Source organism: Poecilia reticulata, chromosome 13 (assembly GCF_904066995.2).
Source record: "Poecilia reticulata chromosome 13, P_reticulata-male-v2, whole genome shotgun sequence".
Taxonomy (NCBI): domain Eukaryota; kingdom Metazoa; phylum Chordata; class Actinopteri; order Cyprinodontiformes; family Poeciliidae; genus Poecilia; species Poecilia reticulata.
This window is the reverse complement of record NC_088842.1, coordinates 17628751-17643318: the sequence shown is the minus strand read 5'-3', so window position 1 is coordinate 17643318 and position 14568 is coordinate 17628751. Positions and strand designations below refer to the sequence as shown.

Below are 14568 nucleotides of genomic sequence, written 5' to 3'. Positions count from 1 at the left end.
AATATAAAGTTTCATTAAACAGTTAAGCTGTACAGTATGTGCACAGACACCAAAATGCTTCCTCGACATCACCAGACATTGTCCCTGGACACTTGACATGTCAGCTACACAGGTCTGATGTGACGGGGAGGAAGGAGCTGCGCCATTATGCTGCTGGGGCACTGTTTATTTTCTCTTAAAAATAATTATGATGTATACCAACAACAACAAAAGCATAACTAATCTGAGACATGTATATTATGTGCATGTGCAGGTAAATAGTTCAGGAGATAAATGCTGTTTTAGTGATAGAGACCCGTTCAAGATCAACACGTAAAATATTTTGACCTTTTAACGTTTGGTGAAAACAAACAACTGTGCAATTAGACGTCTTTTAAACCAAATATCTTCCAAATTTACCATGAATGTCTATGAACCCTTTAGACATTATTTAGATGAAAGTTGTCTAATAATTTGCTCACTGAGTTGGAACAGGCTGGAAGCTGTAAATGTCTTGAAAACAAGAACACAGAGTAACGGCACCATCAGAAAGTTTAACTAAACTTGAGACAGTTTTTAATTGTAACCGCAATGAATCAGTCAGTCAACTGGAAAAACCTGGACTGATCCCTCCAGGTCTGTCACTGCTTCAAGTAGAGGACTTGGACTGTCTTTGTGTCTTGTTCATGACTGATAGTAAGCTGGGACAGGAGGTGGACAGGAGGTGGACAGGAGCTTGGACAGGAGCTGGACAGGAGCTGGGACAGGAGCTGGACAGGAGCTGGAGAGGAGCTGGACAGGAGCTAGAGAGGAGCTGGGACAGGAGCTGGACAGGAGCTGGAGAGGAGCTGGACAGGAGCTGGACAGGATCTGGGACAGGAGCTGGACAAGAGCTGGAGAGGAGCTGGACAGGAGTTGGACAGGAGCTGGGACAGGAGCTGGACAGGAAGTGGACAGGAGCTGGGACAGGAGCTGGACAGGAGCTGGGACAGCGACTTCATTGGGGTAAGTCGTTAAAAATGGGTTGAAGAAATACATTGTCTTGAGGACACTTGGAGAACACAATGTTAGAATACACAAAGACTAAACCTTTATTATTTATTTCTATACTGACAGGGAAAAAAGTATCAACCCACTGCATAGCACTGGCTGACATAGAAACTAGGTTTTCCTTCACAACATACGTGAAATGAAAAAAATAACTACAAAAACTAATATCTTATCTGCAAACCTTCACATGCAAGACAAATCAAGGAAAGAGAGTCACATAAAACTGGTTTCCACTCAGAATGGATTTGGACAGTGTAAGTCGATTTGCTTATAGGAAGAAAATAAAAAAAGCTCAAATTATTCATATGGATAAATTAAACAAGCCACAAGATGAGGCATTTCCTTAAGTCTATAAAACCATGCCAAGGTAAGGGTGAGGGGAACAACTCCACATGATACTTTTTAGATAGAAGATCATTCTTCCCTGCCAAAAGACTTCATGGTCCAATCTCAAAGGCAAGAGGCTAATTGTAAAAGCACACATTGTCCTCCACAATAGAGTCTAAACAGCAGATATGCTGTACACCCGAAAGCTGATCAGTCATTACCATACCAAGCAAAGAGTTCCCAGAGATCAATATCATGGTCCCATGATCACTACGCCTACTTCATTACCGCCGCACTGAGAAAAGGACCCGACGCAGCGCTGTCTGACAGCAGTGGAAACAGTCATCCATCATTTATTGCCACCTATCAAATCTGCAATCACTCAAGGCCACAGTGAACGAGGGCAGCCACTGTGAACACGGCTTCCTTTGGTTCAGAATCCGGTGCACACACACACAACGCTGCGCGTGAATTATGACCAGTCTGAATAAAGCATTTGTGGTAAAGATTCCCACTGTTTAAAGATTCATAAAGAGTGGGAAATATTATGAATGGAGAGAGAGAGAGGTGTGCACAAGCATTATGTCTCATGTGCAAGATTTATCAGCATCATTTATTAAAATCTGGGACAGGTTGGCCATCCTGGCTGCAAGAGGGGAGAAAAAGTCTTTCTGGCGGCTTAGGAGGCATGAAATCACCTGGTGAGAGAGGGGATAACACAGATGAATAAACTGTGACTGGGAATATTAATCTTAGGAAAACATCTGTCCTCACGGAGGAGGAGAACGGGGAGAGAGAGAAAGCTCCCAGCTGCAGCTGACTCACTCCGCCTTTCCCTACTGATCCACGCTGCTTCATCAAACAGCCAGCCTCCATGCGCAGCCCCATTTGTTTTTGGTGTGAGTTTGCGTTTGGTTCCAATCTGATGCGGTAATGTCGTGCTTTCATGTTTCAGTAAACACATACTGTATATACAATATTCTTTTTCCCTACTTGAAAAACAAAACCTCTGAAGCAAAGTAAACATTATTTTGACTGTGTTTCTCCTACTGTAAAATGGAGTGAAAACATAATTTGCAGTCCGTTTTTCATCTTAGATGTTACTTACACAAGCCAAAAGCCTTCAGAAGTCTATTTAGGTGCCTGAGGTCAAAGGCCATCGAATGACTCCAGGAAATATATAACCCTGTAATTTGTTGGGGGCTCAAGAATGAAAAAGTGTTTGCCCCATTAAAGGCACAACCAAGTATTGAGTGAATAGAGATAAAATATATTTCAGCAGGGTGATAATTCTGTTTTAAATCAGATTTTTTACAGCCTGCTAAAAACCAGCCCCTTACTCTACACTTTGCCTTATACAGAAGGTCTGAATCCTCGGATATTGAGAAACGATTGCTTGCTGGAGGCGTGGACTCTGTTTGTATTTTGACTTTACCCAATCGCTGACATTTGCCATGACATCCGCAATGTGCCAGCTTGATAGTGAAGAAGGCTCTACCATGAAGCTTACAGGAAATTGTGTGAGCTGCAAACAACCAACCCCTGCAGGAAAGAGAGCTGTGCAGAGCTGACCAACACCTTTTCCAGAAAAATGTCCTAAATATTCCTGCTGCTCCAACTTCAGTTTCTGTGTGTTTGGAAAAGTGGTTGCATTCATTTCCTCCACCGTCACCGGTGAGCTAGAACCAAAGGCGAACTACAACTCAAAAATCATATTGTTCACAACTCCTCCTTCTGTTTGCTGATTGGCCAGGATGAAATGCATCCTGAGGAATCAAACTCAATTGGACAAATCCCAGGTGGAGCAGAAAGTAGATTGGAATTGAACAGAATGACGGCCAGGCTGGCATTTTTTATCGGTCTTATACAATATTCAAATTTTTGATACGTGTAGTGAAACTTTATAAATTTCACTTTCTAAAATGAGTGACAGTTGTCGTTTTGCTTATTTATCCTCCGGGTGTCATTCTCTTCCTGAACCTGTCAGCAGTTGCTACAAAATAACAATAAACATCATTAATAAACACCTGGCAGGAAAAAATAAATAAAATTAAGTGTTTGATGAAAAAACATTTGAGTGTCAGCAGAGTGTGTGCTCGGTGTGGCAAAAAAAGAAAAAGCACAGCAAACGGTGAATAAAAATATTCTTACTACACTGTTTAGATAGGATGGCCCTCCTCGGCTCCTCTTTGCTCCCCGCACTTGCTCTCCTCGCTGGAGGCGGCTGAGTGCTCCTAATCAGCAATCATTTGAAAGGTCATGAAGGAGATGCCTGTGGGAAAGGCTGCTGGCTGGAAGCTCACAGTTTGTCTCAGTCAAACTGTGTGGTACGCTGGCACTTACAGAGTTGCAGTTTAACTCAATTGGCTTTAATACCGCCTTCACGACGTTGTTCATGTAACGCTATCCGGACCCTTTATCACGACGGTGTTTCACATTAGATAAGCGAACAGACACCGTTATTCTAATCCCCTCGTCGTAAGAGGACTAGACCAATGAAACAAGTTTGAAATAATGAGATCAGAGGCGCTGAACAGCAGGAGTTTTTGGCTTCACGTCATTACATTCGAAGCAGATGATGCCACCAATTTTAACTTTGCGACAATAAACGTGATATTAATTTTATGTATGTGAGAAAAGTTGTATGTTCACTAGACATTATCAAAAAAGAAAAAAACCTAAAGATATTGCTAAATTAATGAAATCTCTGCACTAAATGGGTTCATTCCCACGGTAGCACGTTGTAATGTCACAGCACAGACTGCAAAGTATTTTGCCTATTTTGTCAGACCAACACTAAGTGGTACAATAAGTGTGACGCAGAAAGGAGATCATATATTTTTCATTTGACCTCTTTATTCTGAAACCCCTAAATAAACCTTCACATCACACACAGTTCATGGAAATGGCTGTGACAAGTTCAAAGCTGGGTTAGGTTGTAAAGTAAAATCCCAACCTCTGAACAAACCCTGGAGAATAATAGTTTTATCCATAAAGTAAAATACATGGCACAGCTGAAAACTTACCAAGACAAGATGGCCCACAAATTTGACAATGCTGGACAAGAGTAGCATCAAATAAAAGCAGCTAAAAAGCCTATGGTGCTCTGCCGTAATGGCCATTGAGTTCTTGATCACCTCTTAAAAAATTTCTAATGTTGATGACTAAATCTGGTTTAAAGTTCTACAAATAATTTGTTGTCTAGTTTTTTCTCTGATGCTCACTGACCTTTAAGACCCTTCAAAGAGCGATTTAAACTAAACTATGGCTTCCAATCACCTGAAGAAGCATTTCAACCATGATCAGTGGAAATCAGATGCTTGATTTTGAAAGTAATAGCTGTGAACACTTAAATAAAAAAAGAAGCTAAATCATGTTCTTGTTGGTCTCTTCTTGACATCAGCACGGTCCTCTGTCAAAGCATCCATTCCATCATTTGGACAAAGTCTTTCATGTGAGCTACGAGTGCCTTTAATGTCTCTGTGACTATTGAGCCCACGGTAATATTTCCATCACTCTCTTCATTTACATGCGGACCTGAGCTTGTTAGGCTGACATAACTGCCCAGGGGCATCACCAAAATAGCTGCTGCACGCCAAAGCTTGCCTCCACGACAACTTTATAAAAGATTGCTTCCTGGTCTAGAGCTGTAACTTGCTGAATTTCACATGTTGCTTGGCAACCTCGCAGTGAGGAGAGGATTCAGCCACAATAAGATCAAAGTCAGCATAACAGCTTAATTAACGAGCCATAAGACGCCGACAGGCAGAGCCTCAAATTTAGCCTAGTTTGCAGTCGTTCAGCAAACACAAACTGGCTTCACGTTATTGTCGAGTCCACTTTTATTCCCCAGACAAATTAAAGCGATCAACCAAAACTTTGTATCACCATCTTTGACTAACTGCACAGACCGATTTGAACAATTTGCACACTTTAGTGGAGTTTGTAATTGAAGTACAACCAAATTGCCTTCATAATTGAGTGGGATGAGATCCAGTCTGCTTACTGAGAGGTGCTGAGACAGATGGCTGAAGCCAGATTCACTCAGGCGTCCGACAGCCACAGCGAGGCCTCCGGTGCAGATACAACAGGGTCCATCTGATCCTTGAAACCACAGAGCATCTGCTGAGGCAGTTTGCTGTGTGCAGTTGTGGGACTATTTGTACGTGTTTATGCAGGGCGAGTCGCAGCCATTCTGACTCGTATATGCTTGAATGTAATTAGAAATGTGAGCCAGTGTTTGAGAGTAAAACTGCATATGTTCCTTCCTGCCCTCTGACATCATCAGCAGGAGCTAACTTGGCAAAAGATTTTACATATCACCTTGTAGAATATTATACCACCATAAAACCACCATAAAATGGGAATCTCGAATCATCCCTGTAACACATTGTGACATCAGCAGGGAAATGGGCAAATTAGTTCATCAGACCGTTTTCAACTTGACCACATGGCCAGAAACTAAAAGTCTGATTTTTCTCTAATCAGTGAACACACCATAAGTGCTAAAACATGGCACTAACACCAACACCGTCAGTGCAGAAGCTGTTACTGAGAGAAGGGAACACAAAATATTTCAGTATTTGTGAAAACAGAAAAACATGTCTAAGAAGCTATAGATTATTTTTAAATAAAAAGGCATATCGGCTGTGCAATCAGACAGCTACAGTAGAAAAGCAGACTTTGAGAGGATTTGTTCTTACTTGTATTTTTCCCATAGAAGACTTTTTCAAAAATGAGAGGATGCCACAAGATTTCAGATCATGCCTGCATTGTGTATGCTGAATTAGCAAAGGGATAGTGTGACTGGGAGCTGTCTTCACCAGACACTAGTAAGAGACAATGTGTTAAAAATATATGTTCTGTTTATCCTTGAACTTTTTCCTCTTTGTAAATGTTGATTTTGCAGGTGCCACATTTCAACATTTATCAATTATTATCCTTAAAATGAAACCAGAATCAACACTGGGACCTTAGACATTAGGAATCAAAATCAAAATCTAAAGCTTTTTATCACTGAAATGAACTGCATTGAATGAACTGTAAATGAACCCTGTCATTTACAGAGTTGCTTTGATAAAAAAATTTAATAAAACATGAGTATCATCTAAATGGTCCAATTTTTCACCGACTGTCAGTGGAAGTTTAACACATTTAAAATTAAAACATTTTCTAAAATAAAATTTAACAAACTATTTACTATTTGTTCAGTAGCTGATAAACACAGATTCTTTAAAATTATTTTTCCAATGAGCATTACATTGTAGGAATTATACAACAAAAAACAAAGACGGCATTAAGAATTAGGTTTTGGATTTATTGCATTGCAGTGTGGAAGCTGCAAAGTTGCAGAATGCAGACACCTTGGGTCAGAATAAAAGATTATTTGTAGAAACAAAGGCAGAAATTTTGGATTGGCACAACACACACACTCAACTGCACTAATGACATTTTATTTAGTACTTTTAAATTGATTCAAATAATTAGAATAAATTGGAGAAATTATAAAAAAAAAACATAAGCCATAATGTACCGCTGCTCTACAGACTAGAGACTCTAGTCCTCTCGGTTTTTATAAATTCACACTGGTATGTTATCCTGAATCAGTACTGAGAGTTATTATTGCAGCATTATTAAATGAATAAAATGCATTGTTTAAATATTACAGTTCAGGCCCTTAAACACGAGAGGTCAGATCTAACACAGTACCCGTCTCCAGCTGCAAACCCTCAATGTCCTCCTGCAGGACAACACAACTTTTCTACTAACAAAATCCCCTCCTCTCTGCTCTGGAAGTTTCAAAATGTTACCTTGACCTTGGCTAGAAGACTTTTCCAAAAAGTCTTCTATGACTTGTCACAGTGCAGTGCGATGTTTACTCCCGCTCTTAAATCAGAACTTTTTCAACTGCGCGCATTGGTTTCAAAATGTAAAGCCCCCAGTCGGGTCTTACGGCGAAAAATCAGCTTGTTTTTGTTTTTTTTGTAATACAAAAATAGCACAATTATATGTGTCATGACCAATAATTTTTCTTTGACTGATTTGCTACTTAATCCAATCTAATTCACAAGATAGCCATGGAAAAAAAACCGAGGTGAAGGAAGGACAGAGAGGCAAAAAGCAGAGCGGACAGGGAGGACAGCATGGCTGCAGTCAGAGCCATTAGTGCAGTTTCGCTTAATGATAAGCTCAATCATGCAGAGAAACAAAGAGAGGAAGATGAGGGAAAATCATTGCTGATTTACACCTGCTGTTAGACATCCCATCTTCTCTCTGATTAGAGACTACTTCAGGCATGGACCCCGGAGCAATAATTATATGCTTTCTGTGCCACACACCTGCGTGACAAGCAACAGCTAGATCCATGGACACAGCACTCACGAGAAGAGCTCTTGATTTATGTCAATTGTGCAATTTTATCATAGCAAAGCCAGCATATGGACTTTAATAAGGGGGGAACCTTTCATCAAGCATGAAGTCAAAGTTCTGCATAGATCTCAGCTGGATTACTGTTTAGCTTCAAATTACAGTCAGATTACAATGAGTAAAAAAAACCATGAGTCCAATGTATTGTTAAAAAAACAACAAAAAAACTGCTGATGCCAGAATGTTTAGTTTTGCACAAAGTGTCTTGAGAAAGTATAATTCTCCTTGAACAATACTTTTAAAGTCTTCCCACAGATTATCAGTCAGATTAAACTGTGGATTAGAGCTGTTGTGCTGCGGAAGGGTAAATCCCCCTTCCAGTGTTTGACCTTTGACACGTTATTTCATCCAGAATCTCCCTCCATCCATCTCTCCGTAAACTCTGAACACCTTTCCTGTCTCTGCTGAAGAGCAGCATCCTCGCAGCATGATGCTGCCACCACCATTTTTTATGCGGTGGTAGTTTTTTTGCTACTCACAGACTGAACTCAACGTGCAATAGTTTGGTTCAGTCAAACAATTTAGAAACTGGGAGATTCTTGAATCTGCGTTAGATTTTATTAAGACTGAATAAATCTACACGTCACACTTCTAATTCTTATTGGAAAAATGTTTTTGAATCCAGGTACCATTTTGTTTTCATTTTCCAATTTTGCACTACTTTGGTTTGGTTGATAAAAAAAACAAAATGTCCCAAAAAAACACAAATAAGCTTGTGTGATGTGACAAAATGTGAAAAGGTTTAGTGGAGAAGAATAATTTTGCGAGGCACATTAAATTGAGACTGCAGTCAGTAAATGCAGCACAAATGTGTCTATCACAAAACCAGCACCTAAGTTTCTGTAATACATTTGGTGTCATTTTCTTGTGACTTTCTTGTAGATTATGTACAAAGATTAGTTGTTTTTTTTTCCTGCATATTATTCACTGAGGGAATTTGCTGCATTCCACTATGAGACTGACTGCTCTCCAACATGCCTTATGCGATTTTTAAAGTTTTTTCCCGATGTGTATGTTCACTTGTTCCTTAAATTTTACAAGAAGATAAAAGGAAATTTAATCATAAAAAATAAACAAATAAAACTGCTTGTAGAAGGCACCATCTGGATGCAGACATGAAAAACATTTAGATATTGAATTACCAGCATTGCTTACTCCACTTTCATACTGCTGGAGCCGAACAGCCATATTTCTGTATGTCTCTAAAGAGAAGATATTTTTTACACTCGAAAACCTAGTTTTCAAGTGATTTGTTTACAAAGAACACAGTATTTATATTGGAGAATTTTAGGCAAAGTTACAAACGCAGCTTGATACCAATATTAGGTCTACTCGACAGATGAGTATTATAAATCACTGAATCGCACGCGAGTTGCGCTTTTATACGTTTTTTTTTGTTTCCATCACCAGTTCAATTCTTCCGCCTCCAACAGTTTTAGCACCATCCTAACATGGTTAACAGGGATATTTAGCAGTTTACTGCTCCATATTTGCATCATTACTGACAGCCTGCTGTGACTGTTTATATATTTGGCCGACCACAACCACCAAACTGGACCACAGTTTGTCACAGAATGCGTCACATCCAAGCTCTTAAAAACATGGTTTAATCTTTCAGATTTAATGAGAAGCTTAAGATTTTCATTACATGACAATGGAACAGAATTATATCTGTAGAAATGCAAGTCTTCGAAAAGATTAAGCACCATGCAAACTATGGTAGAAATAGTTTATGGTCGTCATGGAAGAGAGTTTGACCAAACTCTGAGCTGTTAAAGCAACCTTTTTCCTTTTTTGTGATGTTACTTATAACTGATTAAAGTTTTGTAGGGAAATGCATAATTGAAATAAACATGTTGAGAGTTTTAACTAGTAGGCAATGTGTATAACTTGGATTGAAGGTCAGTGCAGATACAAACAAAATATACATTATTGCTAAGTTCTGAAGTTTTAAGTCATTAATTGTCCCATAAAGATGCTGAGTCCAAAATATCTGCACAGGCTTACTGCATTGATTGAAGTTGTTGCTGCTCAGGATGGAAAAACTAGTTAATAGATTAAAATGTGCAGTTACTTTTTCTGCTATTTTCTCCCTTCTTTAGTAAAGTTATTATTAAAACCTGCTCTTTGTATTTACTCAGGTTACCTTTGTTCAACGTTTAAAAGCATCCGTTCTTTTGGTAAGTTTTTAACATTTAAGTGCGGAAGGAAATGAAAAAAAGAAAATCCTCAGAGAAGCAAACAGCGCTGGACTTATTTTATTTATGAGCACCAGACACACCATGATGTCCACTTTATAGAAGCCGACTGAAGCGCAGTACTTACTCAAGAAGTCAACACAGTGCAGCAACCTGCGTTAGTGTGCAGACCGTGTGGACTGCTGGACTGATGTTGCACAGTTTGGTTGAATCACTGAGAAAACTCACTGATTCACACAGACATACAGCTACATTGACTGAATGACAATAGGAAAGAATCTAAAGTCGATCTTTTTTTCACACAGATGTTGGCATTACAGATTTCTTTTGTTTAATGATTAATGAACATTGTTTTTCATCCACTCTGTGTATGGAGTGGATGATGCAGTTCTCTGTGCGTGTGTGTGCGTGTGTGTGTGTGTATTCATTCACATACAAAGCAGTGAAGGATAATGCACCTATTATATTCAAAGCAGGTATAATTAGACCCATTATTATCTTTTGTCCTCCCGTTTGTTTCTGCTCGTTACGTCTGTATAACTCCTCCTGCCCTTTACAACTCACCGCCTCTATCCTCCAGCTTGCTTATTATTGAAGCTTTATCTCAACGTCAGGTTGGACTGGTTCATAATAGATCAAGCTGCATTTCTGACTGAGATCTTTGCTAGATTCTATGGATTGATTTATAAAACCTACGGATATTTCGCCACATTTACAGATTAAACCAGCCGTACGCTCCTGTTCAAAGACGTTTGAAGTATTCGCAGTTCATGCTGTTGCATAACCAGGTTATACACAGAGCTTCAAAGAGCCAGCAAATAATTGAAAATGACATTTAACCTCACACAGGTTGTTCTGTAGCTGGTCAAAGGTTTAGGACTGAAGCTACAAAAAAAAATCCAGACAATAAATCTAAAAGTGTCAAAACAGGAACTCTTGCTTATCACATTCATGCAACGTAGTTGATGTGAATGTTTTCAACGGGCTCTTGGGATCGTTGATCCACGTGGTATAGACGGCTTCACAAAGAGCATCCGTGATCTGGAACTAATGTTCTTTCTTTTAAAACTCCCTTTTCCTGTCGTTTACTACAGCATTGACCCAGTCGTCACTGCAGAGACGAGGTGATTCAGTCATGAACGGTGCCTGCTGCACATCTCCACATAGCCAGCCTAAAGCTCCAGTGTTTTATTGAGGAAAAAGCTCACAGGTAACAGTGGCGCCTCTTCCACTGAGTTACATAGAAAACCTCTCCAATGAAACATCATGTCTGAAATATTGGGAATCGTTAAGAGGCTCCATGCATTTTTCTTTTCTTGATCAAAAACTAACATATTCTCCACCTTCCACTGTTATTTGTTTGATGCTCCTTTGCAAAGTCCAAACCAGCAACTTTTTTTGTTTTCCATTCCCTTATAGATACTATTTTACGGTTGTTGGGCTACAGGCAGAATGAGTACGAACCTTAATTCGGGTCAAGAATCGTCCTACTGTCTTTAAGGACAGCTCGTCAGGCCCTCCAGCTCAGTGCAGATAAATAGTTTTTCAGTCTTTCACTGAACTTTTTGTCCCATAGCCTTTGGGATATTTTAAGAAATCTGCAGTGACTTTCATTTTGTCCACCCTTGGCAATAATGGAGCATCATGAAAGGGCTTGCTTGTGCAGCACAAAAATCCTGTCACGCTTTAAGACAGAAACCTTTGTTGCATTTGTCATCAGGGGCTCATGATGGCTAAGGCAACAGAAAATGACACAAAAGCCAGCTTTTATGCACAAACTCTGTACCATCTTCACTCCTAATAAAACGCTTCATCTTCTTTCTTCTGTTTTGCCTGTCTGCTGATACGCCGTTAAAAACGCTTTCAGAGAGTGCGAGTGCCTTTGTGGCCTACAGGTGATTTAAAAAAGAATTACACACATCATGAAAAACACGTCATTTTAGCCTCAGCTAAGACAATGATTCACTTACCATGAACAAAACATCTTCTCTTGTATCTCCTCATCTCCAGTATTACATAAAACTGCACACAGCTCCAGCTTTTTCCCCCAATCTGTCCTATTTACTCTCTGCCTGACAAGAGATGATGGCACCTGTTATGCAAGCCTTCACTGCCGAGACATTGCTGCTGCTGCTGCTGCTGCTGCTGCTGTTACTGATGATGAGGGGTATCTCAGAGGGCCGTGAACTCTCAGCAGCCTGCCATGCATTAGTGCTTCTTGACAAGGTCTCCCCCCTCAGCACTCCCCGCATGTACAAGTGCTTGCCTTTTCATTTTTCTCCTTCCCCATCCCCGCTTGCCTAACCTCGGGGAAAATCTGTCTCTGGCCCCGGTGATAAATTGCTGCAATTAAGTTTAGTAATCAGCCCAGCTGGAGAAAGACTTTGGTAAGGTGGTACAAAAAAAGTAGCCTCCTATGTAGAGGGGAACTAAAATACCCTTGTGAGAGATTTGCAGTAAATTTCAGAGATAAAATTTTGTGGCAAATAATATCCTCCCATTCTTTGACTTTCACAGACTGGATTGTGAAAGTAACAGGCCCAAGAGGGGAAACTCACACGTCGCTCTCCTCGGCGACACACTCCAGCTCAGTGTGGAGCGTCCCAAGGCGTTCCCAGTCCAGATGACACACACAGCCTGTCTATAGGAAGATTCAGGTCCTCCTGTGGATCTGAAAACCTCCTAAGGCAGGCGGGGAGGAGCCCAAAACCACTACAATGATCTGTTTGTACTTTTTGTTCAACAAAGAAAGAAGCTAAATGGGTAGCACTACAAGAGAGAAGCTAAATAATTATTTAAAATGTTTAAGTTTTAGCCCCACAGTATATTCTCCACAGCAAAAGGAATGACAGGAAAATCTTTCACATGACTGAAAGGTTTTACAAATTCTAACATTGAAACACAAAAAAAACATATATTGAGATTTGAAATATTTGTAGCTCTTTAAAGAAAATGTGTCATTTAAATGAGCCGCTCCTGCTCGTGCTTGGTAAAAGGACATACATCAACATATTAGTACACTTACAGCTCAGTGAAGCCCCGCAGAGCAGTGACCAGCAGCGACAGCATCTTCAGTCTGGTTTGTCCTACAACTACCAATCAAGGTTTGTTGCCTGAAAGACACAAATATTTTCAAATGAGTAAAAGAGCTTAACCAACAACACATCCGCTCTCTATGTCAGCGTAGAAGTTTACAGATACAGATGGCCGCCTTTTTTCTAGGTCAGCTGTCTCCTGCATAACTTCTTTTTTTTTTTTTTTACCTATCTGCATCCAGCAGGTGTTTTGAGTTGTGGACGTAAACAATATAAAACCAATGTAGCAGCATACTTCCACTTTTTGCCTGGCACTTTGCAACATACTATGACAGAAGTAATAGTTTGGAAATATTTATCAGTAACTTATGATTGTAGTTGTTATAGCATAACTTTATACAGAGGTGGTCCTAGTCAGTTTGCCGCCCTGGGTGAACCACCTCTCCCTCCCTCCACTCTTGATTAATTATGTAGAGTCTTTTATATTTAAGCCTGCTGGACTTAAATATAATCTTGTTCCAGTCTCCATGGCTCAATGTACCTCGGTGTGGCATGTGCCAATTTTATGGTAAATAAACTAAATTATGTGTGGTAGATGATAGACTCACCCTTGAAAAGTTGTCTCTATACACAGACAAAAAAAATTGAGGGCAGAAAAAACATCAAGCATGCTTGTTTAAAAAATTACTTTGTAAAAATAATAATAATAATAATATGAATTTTAATGCAGTCACGTCAGCAAGGTTCTTAGGGTTTGAAAGATCATTTCAAGCCTTTAAAATATTTGGTCCTGGTTCAGTAATATCCTGATGTTTCATGAAACACGTGGTCATCCAGTTCTGTATGTGAAGAAAATCTGACTGCTTGTGTGCACTGCTCCCTTCACACCCACTGTACATTTTTGCTTACATTGATTTGAGTTTTATTTGGCTGACGTTCACACAAAATTCATGATAATGAGGCTGTTTCACTTAACATTCAGAGTGCTTAGAAGGAAGGAACACTTTTCTATCCAAGCTTTCAATTAATATCTCTAAAAATCTCTAATGATTTTTAGAGATATTTTGAAGGAGAGAAATACATACATTTCCATGGCATGAGGCATATTGAAGCATTCATTCACTTTTCGCCGATTCAAAACTGACAGCAAAATGAGCCACTATTTTCATTTCCTTCTTCTAGCTCAGCTAACTTCTAAAGTTTGATTTGTTTTGCTGTCATTGAGTTTGACACTTGTTGGCTTCTTCTTAATTAAAAAAAAAAAAAATCAGGACAGATATGTCTTCAGAAATGAAAATATGGAGACAAACAGTGGAAGGAAGCCAGAGAAAATCAAACATCAGACTGATGTTGGTTGTGAAAATATGCATGCATTTCCAGGTGTTCAGTCAGAAAAAAAACCTAAAGCAACATGTTCATAGAAACACCTTGTCTTTCCTCAGAGTTAATTTTAGTTCATTATGTAGTAATTGGGGCAATAAAGGGAGTAATTCCTGCCTAGTTTATTTAAATTCCAACTGAAAGCATTTTTCAAATAGTAACTAAACCCCAAA

The 14568-nt window shown here is 39.5% G+C and overlaps 1 protein-coding gene across 2 annotated transcripts in view; it reads right to left on the bottom strand.

Annotated features, from left to right (window-relative positions):
* Window positions 1-14568, bottom strand: part of sphkap (SPHK1 interactor, AKAP domain containing) — a 122229-nt gene that overhangs the window by 66343 nt on the left and 41318 nt on the right. For both annotated transcript variants that reach the window (XM_008425398.3, XM_008425401.3), the window contains exon 2: window positions 13006-13093. In XM_008425398.3, the coding sequence (XP_008423620.1) occupies window positions 13006-13049 (44 nt within the window). In that variant the 5' untranslated portion in view covers window positions 13050-13093. The remainder of the gene's footprint in view (window positions 1-13005; window positions 13094-14568) is intronic.